Raw genomic sequence first — 22,295 nt, 5'->3', positions numbered from 1 at the left:
TGTGTCACTTGGGGTCAGGGAAGGTCAGACCTCCCTCTGGACACCTCCTCTGACACTTGTGAAAAGCTGGAGGCTTTTTTTACTTACTCTCAACAGAGCTCCGAGTGGCTTCTTTTCCCCCCCGCATTCTTACTCTCCCCTGTTTTCATGTCCTTTGCAGCCTGCTGATAAGGCAGGGAAGTGTTTTCTGCCCCCCTCCACCCCCCTCCCCCATGCCTTCTTGGGGACTCTGTGAGGAGACGTCGTCTCTCCATGGGGTACGGCTGCATTACGGACGGCCTGATAAGTCTATGCGTCAGGGGGGTTTGATAAGCAAATCAGATGCCGGTACAGGCAGGCTACCACACTCACACACACACACGCGCCCGCACACACGCACACACACACACACACACACACACGCACACATATACACACACATATACACACACACACACGCTCGCTTGCTTCTAATGCTCTGCATTTCAATTATGCTTGCCTTACACCTTCAGTCTCCCAGGCGTCTGTCACAGCCTCAGACTGCAGATGCTTCCCTCTTAACTCTGAGAGACACCCAGCTGCGTTACAACTACGTTTGAACATGCAAAGTCCAAATGCATTACACAACACCACAACGGTGATATGATTGGCATCTGACTGGCTTGACGCCATAAATCAAACAAAATATAATATCTGAATAGAACAAACTGGATGCACTTGACAATGTAAAATCCATATGATGAGACACGTTAGAGTAATACTTACAGGGGGACCTGGCGGTCCTGGTTGTCCAATGCTGGCTCCCCCACTCTAAGGGAAGAGAATTTATGGTATATCATTTACACTATCGTAAAGGCAATATAGGTAAAACAATTTATGGATTTATTCAGGTGCCTTGACTTGTGATGTCAGATTAATAATTTATACTCTGACTTGATGTCAGTAAAATGGATAAAAAAAAAACACTTTTGAAGGTAGCAGGCACTGCTTGATGTTTGTGAACATGTGTATGTGTGAGGTAAGTGAGGGAGATTGGCCTCACCTGTAGTTTGTACAGACTGCTCATCCCTTTGCCCTCCACATAGGGAACGCCCTGCACATGAAAAATGAATCAGAGTGAACACAACATAAACACCCTTTGCTCCTCTCATCTCATCTTCTCTCCTCTCCTCTCCTCTCCTCAGCAGGCCTGAGCTGTTTACAAGCTCACACACACACACACACACACACACACACACACACACATCAGGTACATTAGCAGCACTCTGTTAAGTCCTAACAGCAGCATGAAGCAGATCAATAGGAGAGCCAGCCCATAATCACAAAAAATAAAAAGGAGAAAAGAGAGAGAAAGACAGACAGAGAGAGAGAGAGAGAGAGAATTGAATTTCAAAAACCCTTTAGTACATTCTTGCCACAAAGTATTTACATGATCACTTTGTCACAATGTACAGTCACATTAAAGATAAAATAAATAAATAAATAAAATCAAGGAGCAAGTCAAGTTTTATCCAAGAAATGTGCAAACTGCAATTCGCCATCAGCAACCATACACAACACACTATCATAGCACCAAATTTCTTCAAAAGATTCAAGATTCATCATGGCTTTGTAGAAATGAAAATCAATTAACATCTAGACCCTCACAAGTATTGAGAAGACCATTACTAGGTCATCACTAGAAGTTTGCTCAATTTTGTTTCTCACGACTAACATAGATTGCCATTTTTGCTTGACCTAAGAGAAAGTTGATCAGCTGACATTTGAAACGATGTTTCCAAGCACATATTTAAAACCCAAAATAAAAGTCTCCATTGAAAATGTTTCATTAAAATGATTAAAGAGTGACTGTAGAACCACCTAATAAAGGTGTTAGCCTTACACACTGCATGAAAGCATGAAACACAGTCTCTCACAAAACAAAATGGGCACTCTTGACCCACAACAGGATTCAACACTGAAACAAAGGCATTGACTGCAATTGCTCCATGCAGAATCCTCCATTGTAAATCTCCACATTTTTTGGCTAAGGGTGACTTGTATAGTGCTCTCCACTGGGGTCGGACATCATCCCCATTTGTAAAACAGTACACCAAGGTGTTTCCACCCTCTTGTCCAAAGACTTTTGTTAAAAGACTTCACACACAGTTTATATAAACACTTGCCAGTAGCTGGCTTCTGACCCAAAAAGAGACAATTGATCAAAATGCAAGTAAGAACCAGTACAACCTGTCAAATTTGGCGACAATGAAAGATTGGGAAAAGGATCATTACAGTCTGAACTGCACAGCCCTCTGAAGTTGTCTGCCAACAACTGCAATTGTTCTCTTGTTAGGGGAGGCCGCCATTTCTCAAGTAGCTGAGCTACTATTCGAATAGATCTCATCCCCAGTTGACTGGCAACTTGTTCAGTGTTAACAAGATCTGGTCCTGCTACCTTGAGTAAACCCTCCATAGTAATGACTCCAGACCTAAGAAGGCTATGTGTGATTGTGGGAAGAGACTTTTCAAGAGACATATCTAAAACAGAACCATAGCTTAGGGGCTCCTTTAAAAGCCAATACAAAGACTCTGTGCTTCCTGTGCGTTGCACTGTTAAAAGGGACCAAACTTTAAATAAATTACGATAAAACACAGGGAGTTTGTTGATGTTCAATCTTTTGGATCCATCCAAAACAAAGTTCTGTCCAGCCCCAGTCCATCAAAAGTCTGTAAAATGGCACACGCCACATATTTCCAGCTGGAATCCAGAGGCCCCATGAGAAGGCGGCTGGGCGAACTGCAACCCGAAAGGCAGCTGTCCTACTTTGTAGGTGCACAAGTCCATGTCCACCTTCCTCTTTAGGTAGGTATAAGATGCTCTGTGGAACCCAGTGAAGTTTATCCCAGACGAAATCCACTAGGATTGACTGGATTCTTGACAGCAACTGTGCTGGAGGGTCCACACAAGATAACTGATGCCAAAGGGTGGATGCCACCAAATTATTGATAATAAGGACACGCCCCTTGTAGGATATCTTATTTAAAAAGGAATTTCCATTTATCAAGGAGGCCCTTTTACCTTTTCAACAGCCCCATCAAAGTTCTTTTGAATAAACATTTCATCCCCTAAAAAACACCAAGATATTTAAAACCACTCCTGGCCCAATGTAAGCCAGCTGGAAGACTTGGCTCATTTAACCATGTCCCGACCAGCATAGCTAAACTTTTGGACCAGTTTACTCTTTGCTGAGGGAAACAACATTAAAATCATCAAAATCTCTAACATAGTGTTTATGTCTCTTTGACCATTCACAAGTACTGCAACATCGTCTGCATAAGCTGACAGTTTAAAAACACTTTCACACACTGGAATTCTCACCCCCACCAGCTCTTTCCTCAACTTCACCAATAGGGGTTCAATTGCCAGGGTGTACAACATACCAGATAAGGCACAACCTTGTCTGACCCCCCTGTGGACTTTAAAAGGAGCACACAAGTCACCATTCACCTTTAAAATACTCTCAATGTCACAATACAGAACTCTAATCATATCAATAAACTCAGGGCAAAAACCAAAGGCTGCCAGAGCACTCCACAAATAATTGTGCTCTACACGATCAAAAGCTTTTTCTTGGTCAATGGATACTAAGCCAATTCCAGGTTAAACAGCTTACCTACATCAAATATATCCCTGATCAATGAAATGTTGTTTTGAATCAGCCTACCTGGCACACAGTAGGTCTGGTCAGGATGGACAACCTGCTCCACAACTTCACTCAATCTATTAGCCAACGCTTTAGAGAGCAATTTATATTTAGTACAGAGGATTGACACAGGTCTCCATGATTTTATGTCATTCAAATCCCCTTTTTTGGGGAGCAAAGTGAGTATTGCCCTCCGGCAGCTCAGTGGCAACCGCCTCCTGGCAAGACTGTCGCTGAGAACAGTCAGCACATCCTCACCCACTTCTGACCAAAAGGACTTATAAAAGTCCACCGTAGACCATCCAACCCGGTGCCTTTCCACACTCCATACTCTGGAGGGCTCTCTGCAGCTCCTCTAGGGTCAAAACCCTTCCAAGGACTGCATTAAGCCTCTTCGGCCACCTGGGGTGGGTTCTCAAAGAAGGACTGGTCATCCACCTGAATATCCGAGCTCTCACTCTTATATAGGTCTTAGTAAAACTGACTGCTCTCTGACGTATTTCAGCCAGATTGGACAACAGAACTCCATCCTCAGAAAGCAGTGAGTGAATGAACCTCCTCTGTCCATTCTTTTTTTTTCCAAATTAAAAAAAAAGAATTTAGAAGGAGCGTCCATCAATTCCACACTCTGAAAGCGGGACCTGACCAGAGCTCCCTGTGCCTTTATGCCTAGCAGGTCAGCCAATGATTTCTGCTTCGCTTTAACATTTGCTGTGTAAGTCTGGTTGCCAGTTTGTTCAGCTAAATGCTGGAGTTCAATTATTTCCTTTTCAAGTTTCACCATTGAACGAGTTATGTCCCTTGTGACACTGAAAGTATAATCCTGACACAGTTGTCTTATTTGTGACTTACCAAAGTCCCACCACTGTTGCAACGAGCTAAAAGATGGCTTTGTGTTCTTAAGATCCTGCCAAAACAGTCTAAATACCTCTCTAAAATGGCCATCCGATGACAAGTTATTATTAAAATGCCAATAAGCACTTTTAGACTTTACAGAACTCAAAGAAAGAGAACAAAAAAACAAACTGTGGTCTGAAAAACCAACTGGGATGATCGCACATTTCCTAAACAAACTCAGCTGATGCTTAAACCCATAAAACCTGTCCAGTCTAGCCAATGACAAAAGGTTATTGTAGGAGTGAACCCATGTGTATTGCTTCTGAGTACTGTGAAAGTTCCTCCAGACATCAACAAGCTCATTTGCATTCATCAGTTCTATGAGTCTTCTGCGTGAGGGCATGTGTGGCTCTACATGATTCCTATCCATTGCATTTTCAGTACAATTAAAATCACCTCCCAGGAGTAAAAAATCCTCAGATTCACAATTGCATAGAGCATCATTTAGCATATTCAAGAAAAGCATTCTATCAATTGGTGTAGTGGGTGCATAAACACACAAAAAAACAAAGAAATTGTTTTCAAATTGGGCTCTGACTTTTAGGAGTCTACCCTTGACTAATTCCTCAGTCTGGTAGGAAATGGGAGTAAAGGTCCGAGAAAACAGAATGGCAACACCACCACTATTGGAAGTGTTGTGACTTAAAATAAACAGGCCATCAAACTCACTTGCCCAGTCAGCAGCAATTGAGGCATCAGAGTGAGTTTCTTGAGCAAGAAGCACATCAAATCTATTCTTCTTAATCGTTTCAAACAACAAGGCTCTCTTGCTTCTTTCCCTGGCCCCATTTAAATTTAAAGAAGCAATTCTGATTTCACCCATGATAAAAAGAAAAAAATAAGAGTTGTGTACACGCCATCATCATAATACATGTGAAAAATAGACCAACATCAGACATCGCTATTTAACAAAACGTTAATCTTGGTCAATATCTTTTTGAGACGGAAGCACTCTGGATTTGTGAAGCAGCCCTCACCCAAAAAAGATTTAGTTTTCGTGGTGAACTGCTCCACATCAGGGAAGTAGTCGTCAATCCGAACATTTCTCATATGTTTTGTTTTTGTCAAGAAGGATTTTATGTCTTCCACACTATAATCGCAACTAGCAAACCCACTATGACGTAAGCCACAGGTAACGCTACAGTCAGAGAAATCACTTTCGTATTCGTTATCTGTGCCGCTAAGATCTGTTAAATTATCGCTCTTTTTAGTCCTTTTAGATCTCTTTCTTTTGGGGGGCATTTTAAAAACATTTTCCTCCGTCTCCATGAGGGATTCATCTAGAGACGCAAGAACTTGGTCATAATTGACAGCAGAAGCACTGCTCTGCGAGTTCTGTGTGGACTGACTCTCAGATTCTGCGTTCACTGCGTCATCTGTGGGAGAACTTTGTTCTCGGCCTACTGGCTTATCAATCGGGGTTACCCCGTTAACCGCTTCCCGCAAAGGGAAGCATGATCTGCCCTACTGACTCGGCTGAGGGCAGACGAAGGCCCACTGGATACAGCGGGTGCTGCAACCGCAGCAGTAGACGCACCCATTTCGGCAGACTGCTCATCTACCACAATTTCATTAGGCATAGGCCTACTGGTGTTTTTTCGTGATTTATTTGCACATCACTCAGATTCCCCTTTGCCTTAGGACATGCACGAACAAGGTGCCCTGATTGCCCACAACCAAAGCACTTCATGACACTTGTTGAAGCATAGATAACATAACTGAAGTTATCCACCTTCACGTTTAGAGTTAGGTCCAAATCATCTTTGTTATCTTTTAGAATCATAAATACGGATCGCCTGAACGACACTACGTGTTTCAGAAGTGGGGATTTGCTTCCAATTGGAATCTTTTTAATTGCGGAAACCAATTTACCATACCGTGATAAAATTTCAGCCAAAACCTCATCTTTAATAAATGGGGAACATTTGACAAAGTCACTTTCTTTGATGGAGTGGAGAGGGAGGACGACAGTAAAATGCCGTCAACCACTAAACCCCTTTCAACCAGCTCATTAGCCAACTCAACCGTGCCCAAAAACAGCACAATCGCATTGTTCATGCGGGCCGCTGACATAATATTGTCATGCCCTACAACTTCTCCTGCTGCTAAACTACAAACCTCTACACTGGCATTCGATGCTATTTTAACAGCATGACGCCGCGTAAGTTTTTCAAAACTCTCCATACCTGGGGCGGCTGCAACCAAACACTGGAAGCAGACGTCCAGGTAAAACAAGTAACAACAAAACCCCACGCCAGTGTTACTTATACTAACCCAAACAGAACCAACCCTTAACACTATAAAGAAGAAAAAATAAATAAATAATAATAATAATGAGGAGATAGAAAAGATAGCAAAAAGATAGAAAAACACTGTTCCTGGCACAGCGGCCAACAGTCACACTCACTCAAACGCTCGGCTCCGCCCACTCACTCCGACATGCGCGCAAAGAGAGAGAGAGAGAAATAGACATACTTTTCAGGGTGAGATTTTATCACCAGCGTAGGAATACATTGATCTTTGAGGCGGGGGAAGAAAATAAAAAAATAAAAATAAAGAAAGACTCAGGGGTGGGGGTGGAGGTGGGCGCTAGAAAAAACGTGAGAACTGGTTGCAGCGAGAGCCCAAAGAGCAAAGGGGCTGGGCTTTTATGGGCCTGGTGATGGATAGGGTTTTTTAGTGGAGGGGAAAAGCATGATACTGACCCTGGCCTTTTCACAGACGAGAGCAAAGAGAGAAGAGAGGAAAGAGGATAGATCAGGGAGGAGAGGAGAGTGGAGGAGACTTGAGAGGAGGAGAAGGGAGAAGAGGAGAGGAGAGAGAAGGGAAAGGAAGGAGAGGAGGAGAGCAGAGAAAAGAAAGCATGAGAGGGAGGCTAGCGTTGTTGTGTCTGAGGCCAGAGTTCACGAGTCTGTGGGCATGATGGAGCGTGAGCTGGGGAGGGGTGAGGGGGTGATCAGGGGGACTGGACGTTCAAGGGGGGTGTCTGATGAATTATAGATCTACCACTGGAACTTCTTACCTAAAGGTCTCAGAAAAGTGTGTGTGTGTGTGCACGTGTGTCTATGTGTGTGTAGTTGTGTGTGTGTGTGTGTGTGTGTGTGTGTGGTACGTGTGAGTTGCAGGGGGTCACACAGGCCTAAGGTCTCGCAACCACCATGCCGTTTTCGCACACTTTCATTTTATCATTTTATCAACTGTCTTTGATGTGTGAGGGCACAGATCGCCGTAGAGATGGCGGAGTCTTAAATGCCCCCATGCTCGTCCACTAATAGACGTTAAGATCTCAGACCTGCGCTGAGCCCTTACCTGGGTTTGATCTTCAGCTGCAAAGGAAATATTACCGCCACAGAGAAAAACACTCGATGCACTGAGGCACTGAGCTCTTGATGGAGGAGTGTGGTTGATACTATCTGTCACACAAATCTCTCAGACCCCTTTTTATATGTGTGTCTTCCAGTACACTTTATTTTATACTGGAGTCATTTACAAGTACAAAGTGCTTCTGATTTTCATTCATCTTTTAAAAAATGTACTTCAGGTAGATATTAGATTTGGGGCTAATTATGTGTATTAACATTTACTTATACACTTACACACAAAGCAAATAAAGCAGATATTCAGCAGTTATAAGATATGCAATAAGGGTACTTGATATGAAGTGGGATCATGTTTTTTAGCTGTGTCTATTTACTGGGTGGCATGTTTGTGAAGACCCTGTTCCAGTGGGTCAGTTTAAGGTCAGGCTTTAGGTCAGGCTTTAACAGAACTCACCGGAGGGCCTGGGAGACCGGGCCTGCCAGGGGTTCCTTCATTGCCCTGCAAAACACAGACAGCGACAAGGGAAATGAGAACATGTGCAACCATGGAAACAAACAGGCAGAGAGTCTACTTTAAAGTTAAAGTTCTATCTCACGGTCATGGGAGAAATTACAGGTGACTTTGAGATTGTTAGTCATTCACTGACTCTACTTGTATACAAATCTACTGTACATGTGGGCTTGCATTTTCCTCTTGTGCAATCTGAGTTCACCACGCCTCTGCAGCCCATATAGTTCATCCATAGTCCTCGTCTGAAGTGCATCAGTGCCTTTCAATGGTGGGGATAAAGCATTTACATCGTATCTCTCCGTTACTCGTGTGTGTGTGTGTGTGTGTGTGTGTGTGTGTGTGTAGGGGGTATCCACTGTGTGGGGCTTTTATTCTCTGGTTTGGGCTGCGGCATGAATACTAATGTCACTCTGGGGCTGAGGTAGGGGAGACTTGTGTGTGAGATTGAATACACCTCTGACTCTATCGGATTATTCCTCAGCATGGCCTCCTAGATGACAGAGGACGATACTTCTCTCTCCCTCGCTCTCTCTGTCTTTTTCTCTCTCTTTCTTCAACTCTTTTTCTCCTCCCGTCTACCCCTCTTTCTCTCCCTTTTCTACCCCTTCCTTCTCTTTCTCTCCCCCTTTCTGCAGTTTCAGGGAGCTGAGGGCATGCGGTGTGCTTATCCAATACATCAAGAGGCATATTCAATCTCAACTTTGCATGCTGCTCCTCCGAATTTCATTACCAGGAAGTTCACCCTTGTTTCCGCAAAGATGGAGTCGACGTGAACTTGGGCGTTGCTGGTGGCACGAGTCGGAGTGTTGGCATATTGCATGATGGGAATATAAAGCCGAAGCTACGGCGTGCGTTCGTGCGTTCGCTGAGACGTGTATTTGTGGTTCGCTATGATTGTGACTACTTGAAGCGGTGCTTAAACCGGGAACAGAGAGTGAATACTTTGAACTGTAAAAGAACTGTTAACCTAAACTTTGAATGCGTTTAGAAAATAAAAATAAACATACTCTTTCACCCTTTGCCCCCGGTGGGCCAACAGGGCCAGATCTTCCAACTGGACCCTGAGGATAAACAAGCGTTACTATCACAAACATTTCTGAAAACACAAGCAGGCTAAAAAGAAGTGCTTACGGTAATTCTTATCTAAGATGGACAGTTCTTAGGTGTATGTGTGTGACTGTCCTCTACTCACGGGAGCACCAGTGTGGCCGGTAGCACCAGGGAATCCAGGTACACCTGGGGGCCCCTGGAGAAGGGAAGAGAGGGAGAGAGAGAGAGAGAGAGAAAGAGAGAGAGAGAAAAAGAGACAAAGGAATAGCCAACATTCAATGCTGCTGATGAGCAACCAGAACACTTTGTATCATCAGAATCAGATCCAATTCCAACTCTGAAATCCCCTTCAGAGAGAGAACTCATGCAGCCTGGGGAATATCTATTCAGACATCATTTTGAGACATCTAAAACTGTGTGTCCTTGTGTGTGTGTGTGTGTGTTTTTTTTTTTTGAAAATTTCTTTCGTCTGTGTACGCACCTCGTCTCCTTTGTCGCCCATTGGCCCCGGGAATCCGCGCTCTCCCTTCACTCCCTGCGGTGTCAAGTGACAGGTTTCAAAAGCAGGTGGTTAAGAAGGTGGGAAAAAAAAACACAAAAGGCAAGCTGCCATTCTTCACATCTCAACTCTATTTCATCCTCTGTCATCACCTGTCTATTCACAATCTAGCTCCGTGGCTTCAGCTACCAGAAGCCAAGTCTGTGTTCCTATAGCAAGACCTGAGCTTTCAATACTGCCACAGTGATTACACGGGACTCAATGTCAAACATATCTCATTGCAGCCATGGCAACAACAACTGCATCCACACATACCAGCTGGGAGGACAACCAGCAACAACACCAACAGGATGGTTTAATGCAAGGGACAGTGACAAGAGATTAATGTATTAAAAAAAAGAAACAAATAATACGCCACGCTTTTCCAATCCGTCTGACTAATCGGTACAGAATGGCACGCATCTGCAGTACTGTTTGTGCTGCAACTGAGCGATATCAGCTATCAGTGAATGTAATTTACTTGAATTAGCCCTTGCTGAAAGCCTTGCTTGTTTTGGCTGGGGCCACTGTCTGTGTGTGGGTGGTAGTTATTTGCGGACGTGAGGTCTGGGTTATAAAATGACGGCCGCCCGCATTGTTGTGCTTTGAGCGAGTGCTGGGTGGATCACAGCTCGGGCCGGCCTCAGTGCCGAGTGTGCTGTGCTGCGTTACCTTGGGGCCCTCTATCCCTGGATGACCAACTGGACCTCGAAGACCCTGATCGCCCTGTTGGGGAAAATAACCACACCACATTTACATGAGTAGATGCATAGCCATGGACAAAGGCAAAGAGAAGAACATGTCATGCACATTGACATTCACACACACGCCCACTCACCCATACAGTGCATTCATGTGCTGTGGTAGATGATGGATTTAGAAATCAAAAACACCTATAAAACTATACAACGGCACCATAGCACCATGTTACTCTTTTCCAATACTATCCACTCACAACGTTTTCACTCTTTTTCAGCAATATCACGAGTCAAAGGTGACCCAGACGGAGCCCATTAGACAGACACCTCCCGGGGGCAACACTCAGGCGCGCTGAGGTAAGGTGTCGGAAACACAGATAGGGTTCAGTAACCTGGCGCAACAGCTATCCATCGGCCCTGTGCCACGGTCTGACCACCTACCTTCTCGCCCTCCATGCCCTGGACACCGGTCAGCCCGGGAGAACCCTTCTCACCCTTCTGGCCGGGCAGCCCTGGCACCCGCGTCTGGCAAACGCTGCAGGCATTCTGCCAACATACGAACATGGATACAGACACACACACACACATTTACACACAGAAAGAGAAAGTAGACCCAATGCTGAGTGTAAGTTATTAAGGCTATTGTGCTCTGTGCATAGAGGATTACAGCCTGCTAAACGGTGGAGGTAGATGGTGGTGAAAAGGATTTGGAAAGAGAGGCCATTTCCGAACCTTGCCCAAAAAATAGCTATGATTGGCTCTTGAGAAACGTAGGTTGAATAGTCTGCCTCCATAACTCTTAATAAAATACGTAGAAATGAAACCAAAAACATCTACCTGGTGACTCAAAACCAGGATGTGTCACATCCACCTGTGGTTACGCTTTGAAAAACTACTTCCTTTCATTGAACTGTGCCTCAAAAATGGGTCTGAACTTCACTTAGTTTTGTGTTCATAACCTTTCATTTCTACATTTGAACTTGCAGCAGTGGGGGAAACAAAAGAGAAGTTTCATTTATGACAATCAGAGATTTAATCAAGAACTTTAAACCCCATTCCTCTAGCAGCTCGGTCCCCAGAGGAGGATCACATGGCCTCCGTAAAAAAGCATTTTCTGAGGTGCAAATGAAAGAGAAACCTCATCTGCCCCCTCTTTAACATGTGTGCATGTGACGGAGAGAGAGAGAGAGAGAAAAAAGACAGTTTCTTTTCTTCTTTTCTGCCCCCTCTTTAATGTGTGTGCATGTGAGGGAGAGAGAGAGAGAAAGAGAGAAAAAAGACAGTTTCTTTTCTTCCTCTTTAGCTTTTCGCTCTCTCTCTCTCTCTTTCCCCCTCCGCATAATCAAAGGTTTCCGGTTCCAAGGGACCTTTTTGGGGATCTGGAGGAGAGGAGAAGAGTAACGGTGGCATTTCACATTCTGTTTAGAGCTGCTTACAGTGGAGACGCTTCTGCCCGAGCGCCTTTTGAAGGTAGCAATTTCGCCGTGCATTAGCCGACCTTGATGAATAGGTGAGAAGCGGAGGATGTTTCGACCTGAGCACTTAGAGTGCACCTAAGTCTCTCCCTGCATTACAGTCAATTAGTACATTACACTAGGCTGAGGCTGACATGGAAGATGGGCAATCTGGGAGAACTGGTTTGTGTGCATCTGTAAGGGAGGACATTATCTGAATGCTGCCTTGTTTAGCCTTCAACATTTTTACATGTGTCTTTGAGGAAGATGACAAAGCATGTCTGATAATTGGACTGCTATGATATTCTTAAACCAAAGAATCTGCCTTACCAAAGGCAGATAAAAAAATATGCTGGTCAAAAACAAACACTTTGGTGGAAAATAACTTGTCTGACGATAAGGTAAATAACAACAATAATAAGAGGTTCAACGTCTTCTTATTGAATGTACTTTTCTTCATTCCTCTGTTGTTGTTTTTCTTGTCTTCCAGTTTGTGACCGTGACATAAAAAGGCAAGCCTCGTGACAAGACTGCAGTGCCTTCGAGCCAAATGCAGATTTTCATAAAAAAAAAACGACAGAAGAAAGAAGAAAACTCTTCTCTGCGGCCAGATGTGGTCTTGTCGGACCTCCCGTATCATCTTCATCTTCCTCATCCTCTTCTTTCGCTTCAGCCACAGAGGCGTAGAGAAGGAACCCAACCAGGAGCAGACTGATCGGCTCGCTCTCTCAAGATTCAAGCGCATTTTTGATCTCTGTCCCTCTCGCTGTGTGGAAAGTGTGCCTGCATGCTGAAGGGGGAGATAAATGCTATCTCTCGCCGCACTCAGACTCTCTCGACCGAATGGACACACAGTGTTCTCGTCTGTGACTACTTAGATACTTCTCTTCCTTCTTTCTTCTCAGAGAAATTCATTGAGAGAGGGAGAGAGAGATGGTGATGACTTAATCTGCTAGACTGACAGACTGACAAGACGCTGTGTGGATGTTAGTGTGTCTACTGAAAGCACAATGAAAAGACTTGTGTGCTAGTGTGTGTGGGTGGAGGCACTTAAAAGAAAAAAAGTGAATTCTATAGGAAAAAAGATGCATTAAAAATAAATGTGTGATTAGAAAGACTGGAGAATAGACACAGGAGCCAGAAGGAGAAGAAGGAATGCACATTGAAATGTCTCCATTGTGAGCTTGTATCTATGCTCATAGTCCTTACCCACAAAATGCGGATTTCCATATTTGACCATATTTCTTTTTTTGACAAGCATGCTGTTTACAGTGCAGTCCTGAGGGAGGCACTGTCGAGCTTTCCCTGGCACTGAATCTCACATTAATTTCCACGAAAAAAAGAAGTCAAGAAGTAATTTTCCCACTGTTACCTCCTCACCCCTGCATTACCAAAACAAAGCCCAATAACTTTCTCATGAACACAGCGTGGCTTTATAAGCTCTTCTTTTGCCTGCTCCTTAACTCATTTAGAGGACCAGGGACTTGAACATGCCGAGCTTTAGAGAGCAGGGCTGCAGTCCAGGTTTCCATTAGGGCTGTGTCGAGTAATGCAACAAATAATGCTATTAGATTGCTTTTAGAAGTGCCCCGTTGAAGTGGCTAGCCATACGAATACATGAGGAGAGCGGAACATAACCATACCTTGAGTAAAGCCCCCATGTCGCCAACAATTGGTAATGCAGTCTGAAACGAAACGACACAAACAACGTGTTATTAAATTACTGTAGTATGGTGATATGTTGATCAACTGTTTTGCAATATGGAGTCTTGTTTTGACTAGGTGGGCAGATGACTATGTGCTGTTTGGACTGCTGTGTCTGGATGTCTCTGTTTTGAAACACAGGATTTACAGAGGAGGCTACAGTGCAAGGTGTTTCAAGCACAGGGAGGCAGGTGTGATCAGAGCTCATTATGTAAGCTGGATTCAAAGTGTTATGTTCAAGGTGTGTGTGTGTGTGTGTGTGTGTGTGTGTGTGTGTGTGTGTGTGTATGTGTGTGTGTGTGTGTGTGTGAAGAGAATCTTACATACCGGTTCACCAGGGGGTCCAGGAGGGCCTGGCCTGCCATCGCGACCTGGGGGACCCTTAACAAATGAGACACACACACGCAAGCTAATCAGGTCTTGGCCCATGACACCTTTGGGGACACATGCTGGTATGCAAGCTGACAAACACACGTACACGTACATGGACAGTGTAGTGCGGCAGGGAAAGTGGACATGGGGATGCGATGAGAAAAACATACACACACACACACACACACACACACACACACACACACACACACACACAGAGAGATAGAGAGAGAAGGAGAGAGATGCACACAGGATGCAGGGTATACAGGGAATAAATGAGAACAAAGGAGAAGTTGAGAGACAAAGAGAGAATGAGAGAGAGAGAGAGAGAGAGAAAGAGAGATATCAGTACAAAAAAGAGAGAAAAACACAGAATGAGACAGAAGTGGAGAGATGAGTCAGCCAGTGACTTGTGCAGGTTAAGAGGATGGGGATGGGGGCAGGGGCAGTTCTGTCCTACCTCACTTCCTGGTGGACCAGAGGGGCCAGACATCCCAGGGGGCCCTCTGGGACCCTGCGTGACCAAACGCGCACACACACACACACACACACACACACACACACACACACACACACACACACAAAAACATACATACATACACTGAGTCATTCCCTAACCTACAGTGTACATAGTCCTCACCCTCCTATAATGAAGAGTGAGTGGGAAACAATATAAAACAGTTCATAAAAACAGCCATAGGCCAAAACAGTCATAGCCGTCATTTCACCTGTGCATTTCATGTGTCGCTTACCTCAAAGCCCTGCTCCCCTTTCACTCCCATTGGACCCTGTGAAACACATCTGTATCGTTTAGAGCATGGCAAACCTGATGTGATATGCTTTCATCTAAACCAACTGAGGCCTTTCCAGCTAACACACATTCATGCAGGACACTGCATTCACTCCGAAAGCCTCAATTCTGCCTCATTCAAGAGAGAATGGGGTTACCTGTATATTTTAAAGATTTACAATAACATAAGGTTACTGTGAATGCAACACAAACTTTCTCGGAACTCATCAAAAGTCATTTGTTTTGGTGTTTGTAGCGTCAGTAGGGATACAAGTGTGGGCATTTGGGATTTGGGATGTGAAGGTGTGGATGAGGGTGTGGATGAGGGTGTGGATGGATGAGGGTGTGGATGGATGAGGGTGTGGATGAGGGTGTGGAGGAGGGTGTGGATGAGGGTGTGGATGAGGGTGTGGATGAGGGTGTGGAGGAGGGTGTGGAGGAGGGTGTGGATGAGGGTGTGGATGGATGAGGGTGTGGATGGATGAGGGTGTGGATGGATGAGGGTGTGGATGAGGGTGTGGATGAGGGTGTGGATGAGGGTGTGGAGGAGGGTGTGGAGGAGGGTGTGGATGAGGGTGTGGATGGATGAGGGTGTGGATGAGGGTGTGGATGAGGGTGTGGATGGATGTCAGTAGGGACACATGGATGGAGACAGGGGTGGGGATGTGGGATGTGAAGGTGTGGATGAAGGTGTGGATGAAGGTGTGGATAACTGACTCACAGTGGGTCCTCTGATGCCGATTCCAGTTTCACCTTTTTCTCCTGGGTCTCCAGGAAGCCCAGGGACACCTCTTTCACCCTGAGAGAGAGAAAGGGAGAGAAAGAGAAAGATAAATATAGAAGTATAGAACGATAGAAAGAAAGTAAGGTAGATAGATAGATAGATAGATAGATAGATAGATGCAAGGAAAACAATGGAAGAGTGAAATAGGAAAAAGAACTGAAGAGTGAAATAGAAAAAAGAAGACTAGAGGCCCCACAGGGGTGCTGAAACATTCCTTCCTTGTTCTCTCTTCCTTTTGATGCTCTTGCAGGCCCCTGCCTCCATAACAAACCAGAAGAGTGTGGTCTGTGGCCAAGATGCACAGGGAGCGTTTTAAAGCTTCTGTTTATTTTCTAAAGTGGACGGCCGTCGCAGGAGATGCTGTGTGTCGGCTCAAACTTGGAAAGACTGCAGTGGGTGGGCTGAGTCACTCCTCTAGTCTGGACTGCTCCCAACTAATGTATGAGTGTGTGTGTGTGTGTGTGTGTGTGTGTGTGTGTGTGTGTGTGTCTGTGTGTCTGTGTGTCTGTGTGCATGTGTGTGTGTGTATGTGGGTTCACGTGTTTCTGTGAACATCTGTATGTGTGTCTCTGTAGTGTGTGTGTATGGATCAGGGATGGAAATTAAATATTTTTTCTACCTGCCACTGTGGCTGATGGATTCCAAAATCTACCAGCCACTCAACTTTTTTACCAGCCACTAGAGAAACGGCATGAAAATGTGATATCATGATTATAGTAGGCTACCCAAAATGATCACGGTAATCAGCATACAAGCGTACAAAACTACCCGCATTTGGCGGGTGGTTAATTTCCATCCCTGGTATGGATGTGTGTAAGGCTGTGGTGTATGTGTGTGTGTGTGTGTGTGTGTGTGTGTGTTTGTCTGTGTGTGTCTGTGTGCATGCGTGTATGTACATGTGTTTCTGTGAACATGTGTATGTGTGTCTCTGTAGTGTGTGTGTAAGGCTGTGGTGTATGTGTGTGTGTGTGTGTGTGTGTGTGTGTGTGTGTGTGTGTGTGTGTGTGTGTGTGTGTGTGTGTGTGTGTGTGTGTGTGTGTGTGAGACTGTTTTACCTTAGGCCCACGAGATCCTCTTGGTCCAGTCATTGCTCCACCCTATCAGAGAAGAATAGACAGTGGCATCAGTAACATGTGTTTCATGTCGCAGACATAGATGGCCAGAGAGGGAAAATGGCAGAAGAAAGGGTGTGGGCAGAACTCCAGCGTGGCCAAGACACCGTAAATAAAAGCTGTATTGAATCCAATGGAAATACAACAAGGAGATCGGACATTTTCAGAGTGCTGCATTGTGTTGCACGCCTCTGTTCAATAGGCTTTACAACATCGTTTAATAGTTTCTATGTGAAGTGTGACCAACAGAGTTGCACCACACACACACACACACACACACACACACACATGCATTCACAAACACACACACACACACACACACATATATATATACACACACATACACTAAAAAGGTTGTACTGTAAGCATTATTTACTGTAGAGTACTGATGGAAAATTGATTTCTGTAGTCAGCATGCATTAGAGCTACAAGCAAACCCAGCGTTGCACAATGTAAATGAGTTGCTCGCAAACTTCTCTTCTGGCCGCTGCAGCAGTTTCTGCAGTGTTAGCAGACTGCGCTCAATTTGGGAAGGGAAAGAAACGTAGACCACTGGCCAGTGACAAAATGGTGGCGTTCCAAGTGGACGCTATGAACTGTGTGAGGCAGCCGAGAATCTGGACGGCCTCCTGAGAGTGCAGTAGCTCGAGAGATGTGTGGCTTTCGCCCATAGCCCCTCTGATTATGGATGCAGTCCAGTGGAGATGACACACCGTGCTATCATTTATTAGTATTTATTCAGTTTGGCTGTGTGGGCAAGTCCTCTTAAAAACAAAATTCTCTCTCTCTTTCTCTTCTCTCTGTCTGTCTTTCTCTCTCTCTCTCTCTCTCACACACACACACACACACACACAAACACATTATCTCTCCAATGACCTTGTGACCTCTTGTTATCTTGCTATCACTCCATCAATGCCTCTAGTATCTGAGAAAGTATTAAATCTATAACACTTGATAATATCCCTTCATTTTCATCGCCCTCCCTCCATCTCTCTCTCTCTCCCTCCCTCCATCACACTCTCTCCCTCCATCTCTCTCTCTCTCCCTCCATCACTCTCTCTCCCTCCATCTCTCTCTCTCTGTCTCCCGTGAGAATTAAACAGTTGAGTGTTAGTGAGGTGTGTGTGTGTGCTGCAGTGTGTCAGAGCCAGTGGAACTCAGAATTCTATCATGAGAGCTCGGGGGCGTGCGAGGGAGAGCATTCCACCCACCGCTCAGCTGTCTGCACACACACACACACACACACACACACACACACACACACACACAATCAGACATGCACATATGCATGTGTAAACACATACACAAACACGCATATAATCTAGCACTACAGTACATCCTGATATGGTTGTAGTGTGTAACCTTGAACCACACACAAACACACACACACACACCACTCTCTCACACACAGACACACACACAAACATGTGACACATGCCCACACACACACACACACACACAACCTCTTCCTGATAGCATCGCTCAAATGAGCACATTTGTGCCGACTTCATGAGTTGGCCTACTGTCACAGTTAATATGCAGTTTATCTCTTTCCTGTACAAACAAACATAATTGCCTCGGGTCGTAGTGCAATTAACAGCGACGTCTCGACACCACTCCAGCAGCCGGGCTATTATCCGGCGCGAGCAAATCAGCCTGACCGCAGCGTTTGAGAGCCAGCAGTGGAGGCCTGGGCAACAGCAGCAGCATAACCAGTGGACCTCCTGTCCGTAATGTGTGTGAAGACTGACCGCTGGGGCCCTGACACATGGGGACAGATAGCCTGTGCAGCGTGGGGCTCCTGCTGTCGGTGCTCCTGCTATGGGTATGTGTGTGTGTGTGTGTGTGTGTGTGTGTGTGTGTGTGTGTGTGTGTGTGTGTGTGTTGCAGAGGGGCTGCTACGGCTGGTGCTGGTGCTGATTGGTGGAGGAGGTAATAGCATTTCATGTCCATGATGTCAGGCCCTGCTGGCTGCTGCTGGGGATGAGAACTGTCACCTGATCGAACCAGCTAACCACACACACACACACACAGACAGAGTTACACACACACACACACACACACACACACACAGACAGAGTCACACACACACACACACACACACACACAGACAGAGTCACACACAACCACACACACACACACACACACACACACACACAGACAGAGTCACACACACACACACACAGTGGCTGGCAGCCTGTGCACATTCCACACTCCTCCCCTTTCCACCTGCCTATCAGTGTCCACTCTCCTCTGTCTCTGAGTCTGGCGTATCAGTATGTCAGTGCCAATACCGTGGGAAATATATGACCACGGAAACCAGCAGACTATACTGACAGCAGGAATGGTACTGCTGAGAATGACCTTAAAAAAACACATGATAACTATATAGAGCTAAAATACTGGTAACACTTCTACCATATGTGACTCCATGCAAGCTTCCATATTAATAGTTGTGTGTTCATCTTAACTTTATCAGTTCAGTCATGTTTATGAATAGTGAATGAATTAGTTGTTCACTGGGAATGTGTTGTCCCTATCTGGACACAGAGATGTGTTAAAAAACAATGCAAATTGTGTTGGTTTCAATGCAAGTTGTGTTATTTTCGACACATATTGTGTAACAATTAAAAAAGGAAACAACTCAAACTGTGTTGTCCCTGTCTGGACACAGAGATGTGTTAAAAACAATGCAAGTTGTTTTCAACACATTCTTTTTAAGAGTGTAGATCAACCTAACCTTGCTGAGGAAGTGGTTGATGGTCCAGCAGAAGAAAAACCTCTGTCATACTGTCCTGCTGTCCTGTCAATCATACTCAAATAGTGAGTGGAGCCTCAATCTCTCCCACAAACCGATATCACACACAAGATGCCATCTCTCAGTGTGTGTGATGTCAAACATGTTGTGCTTCCATCCCTGAATGAGTAACACTGAGCCTGCCTCAACTGCTTCCCTCTGACAGCAAATATCATGACAAAAAGGCTGTGGAGTGGACAGTCAAAACATTTGTCCGAGCTGTTGTTCTTTTCGTCTTGATTTAACTTACCGGACCTCCAGATCCGTCCTCCCTGGCTTCACCTTTGGGTCCGGGAGGACCCGGCGGTCCGATGATTCCTCCGCCATTCGCCCTCTCTGGTCACACAACAACAGATGTGGCAGTCAGAGGGAGGCGGCCAGGGAGTGCATCTTGAGGTTGCCGCGGTGACAGATTGGCCTTGTCATCTCGGCAGGCGATGGGCACGCAGCGACATGGTTCAGGGAGGGGTGGAGGGGTATGTGTGTGTGTGAGTGTGTATGAGTGTGTGTGTGTGTGTGTGTGTGTGTGTGTGTGTTTTTTGGGGGGCAGGTCAAGGGGTTGAGCAGGGGTAAAAACAGGGGGCAGCTGCCACTCACCCAGAATCATTTCACACAGCGGCAGGGGATGTGTGTGTGTGTGTGTGTGTGTGTGTGTGTGTGTGTGTGTGGGTGTGTGTGTGTGTGTGTTTGTGTGTGTGTGTGTGTGAGAGAGAGAGAGTGGCTGTGGGGGGGGTGTGGGGGGTGTGTGCAGGGCTGAAGCTGCCCGCAGTGCTTTTGCCATCTGTTTCGGTCTGGTCATTTGGGCCTCATCTGACAAGCACAGGGGGGCTACTGCCTTCCAGACTGACGCTCTATCAAATCCTAACTTTAGCAGTCACACAAATGACATGAATAAATAGGGAGAAGCCGCCCGCAGATATGTCTATGAACACAGCAAATGATGGCAGGAAGTTAAAGCATCTTAGCGTGTGAATAACAGGCTTCAGTTTCCCCAAACCTTTTAAGTCACGTGGTGGTACATTGGTACGAAACCATTTCAAAATCCTGTCAGAATAGGCTCAGGAGGAACTCCAGCTCCACTACCTGAATTTGAAACTGAATTTTAAGAGATCTCACATTAGCTACAGAGCTAACCTCGATAGGGGATAGGATCGTTTCTGATGGTGTTTCACTATAGTAAAACTCTATAGAGCACCATTCTACATCACATTTAGCAACAACACAATAGTAAAAAAATGTATTCCAGATGTGTACAGAGCTATTTAGTTGGTTATAAAAAAGAGATTTAATTAGTCTGGAGCAAAATCTTTTTATGCATTAAGAGCAGTCTGGTCGCTTTGCTTTCTGATTAGAACAACACTAGCACAAGGCTCCTCTCTGCATGCTGATGAGGGTGCTTTAATTGTATTATGGGTGACAGGGAGTTTGCCCGGGGCTTGTTCAGTGACACAGTGTATGTTGCTGCTCCTTCCACTATGCAAATTAGCTGAGAATAGCATTCACAAAAGCAATAAACAAAACAGATATACCTGGGTGTCACTTTACCAACATCTAGTGTGAGTGGGTTGTTCAAGATGGAAAAGTGTATTTGGGTCATTTAAGTGTGGCGAAAATAAGATGGGACTCGCTATGGTTATGATAACAAAGTCAGAACTGACAGCACAACCAGTAATTGTACAGAAGTGTGCAGCACTATTGCAATCATACACACACACACACCCTCTGTCTGGATATTAGCTTTTGCTGTCCATTTGATTCAGTACGGTGTCCTTGTTGATTTTTCAATTTCAAGTCATGATTCTCGCGCTGAAGCATGACACAAGAGCTTGTGCACTGATAGTGGAGGGGATTCAAGAGCAGCAAAAACGCCCCGGGCAACCAACATCCAATAATAACGCATTTAGGCTTTCAAACATTCTGAAGGTCTGTTGCCCATCTCTGATGGAATGCAATGAGAAACGACAGTTACTTGGAGTTCCAGTCCTTCAGTTCATAGGTATTCATTTCAAGTCTTCTATATGGTTGTAATGCACCTTAGGGAGCCAACTGTTGGTGACAGATAACTATGACAAATATTTACTTTTATAGTCTAATTCAATTGGTCCCCAAACTTTTTTTTTATTTCAGTATGCTACTATACCTGGCTCTAAGAGGGCCAGCCAGAGACTCAGGAGTATATCAGTAACCATAAATAAAGCTTAGTGCTTATTGAACAAAGGCACGTTCTACCTTGGTTGAATATTCAAATTACATTTTAATCTACTAGGCTGTGCAATTTAATACCATTGTTATCTGTGTTTATATTGCCATCATGCCATATCAGTGTAAAATGTGGCTCAAATGAAATAATAATAACAGCACTCAAAACTATAAGCAGGGGTCCAAAAGTATATTTTGAACTCTGAACTTTGCATAGGCTACACAGCTCAAGTTGTGAACAAACGTATCCTACAAATAATTTAAAGTTCTCAAACTATGAAGGTTTTTATACAAGTGGTGGCAGAAACATCACAAATGACCACCATTCTAACTTTCCTCACCTGATGAGAACTTTGTGAACTCTGTATGCACATTTCCAGTTCCAGAAAGTTCCCAGAATTATG

The 22,295-nt window shown here is 44.9% G+C and overlaps 1 protein-coding gene across 1 annotated transcript in view; it reads right to left on the bottom strand.

Annotated features, from left to right (window-relative positions):
- Window positions 1-20,299, bottom strand: part of LOC125311284 (collagen alpha-1(XIX) chain-like) — a 34,877-nt gene extending 14,578 nt beyond the window's left edge. The window contains exons 1-16 of the mRNA XM_048269181.1: window positions 20,290-20,299; window positions 19,943-20,028; window positions 16,839-16,880; window positions 15,721-15,798; window positions 14,962-14,997; window positions 14,670-14,723; window positions 14,165-14,218; window positions 13,777-13,818; window positions 11,121-11,225; window positions 10,654-10,707; window positions 9,925-9,978; window positions 9,586-9,639; window positions 9,401-9,454; window positions 8,337-8,381; window positions 1,022-1,072; window positions 745-789 (exon numbers count right to left, since the gene is read on the bottom strand). Of these exons, the coding sequence (XP_048125138.1) occupies window positions 745-789; window positions 1,022-1,072; window positions 8,337-8,381; window positions 9,401-9,454; window positions 9,586-9,639; window positions 9,925-9,978; window positions 10,654-10,707; window positions 11,121-11,225; window positions 13,777-13,818; window positions 14,165-14,218; window positions 14,670-14,723; window positions 14,962-14,997; window positions 15,721-15,798; window positions 16,839-16,880; window positions 19,943-20,028; window positions 20,290-20,299 (864 nt within the window). The remainder of the gene's footprint in view (window positions 1-744; window positions 790-1,021; window positions 1,073-8,336; window positions 8,382-9,400; window positions 9,455-9,585; window positions 9,640-9,924; window positions 9,979-10,653; window positions 10,708-11,120; window positions 11,226-13,776; window positions 13,819-14,164; window positions 14,219-14,669; window positions 14,724-14,961; window positions 14,998-15,720; window positions 15,799-16,838; window positions 16,881-19,942; window positions 20,029-20,289) is intronic.
- Between the last annotated feature and the right edge of the window lie 1,996 nt (window positions 20,300-22,295).

This window comes from Alosa alosa, chromosome 18 (assembly GCF_017589495.1).
Source record: "Alosa alosa isolate M-15738 ecotype Scorff River chromosome 18, AALO_Geno_1.1, whole genome shotgun sequence".
Classification (NCBI taxonomy): Eukaryota; Metazoa; Chordata; class Actinopteri; order Clupeiformes; family Clupeidae; genus Alosa; species Alosa alosa.
Note: the sequence above shows the minus strand (reverse complement) of the source record. Positions and strands in the feature narration are given on the sequence as shown.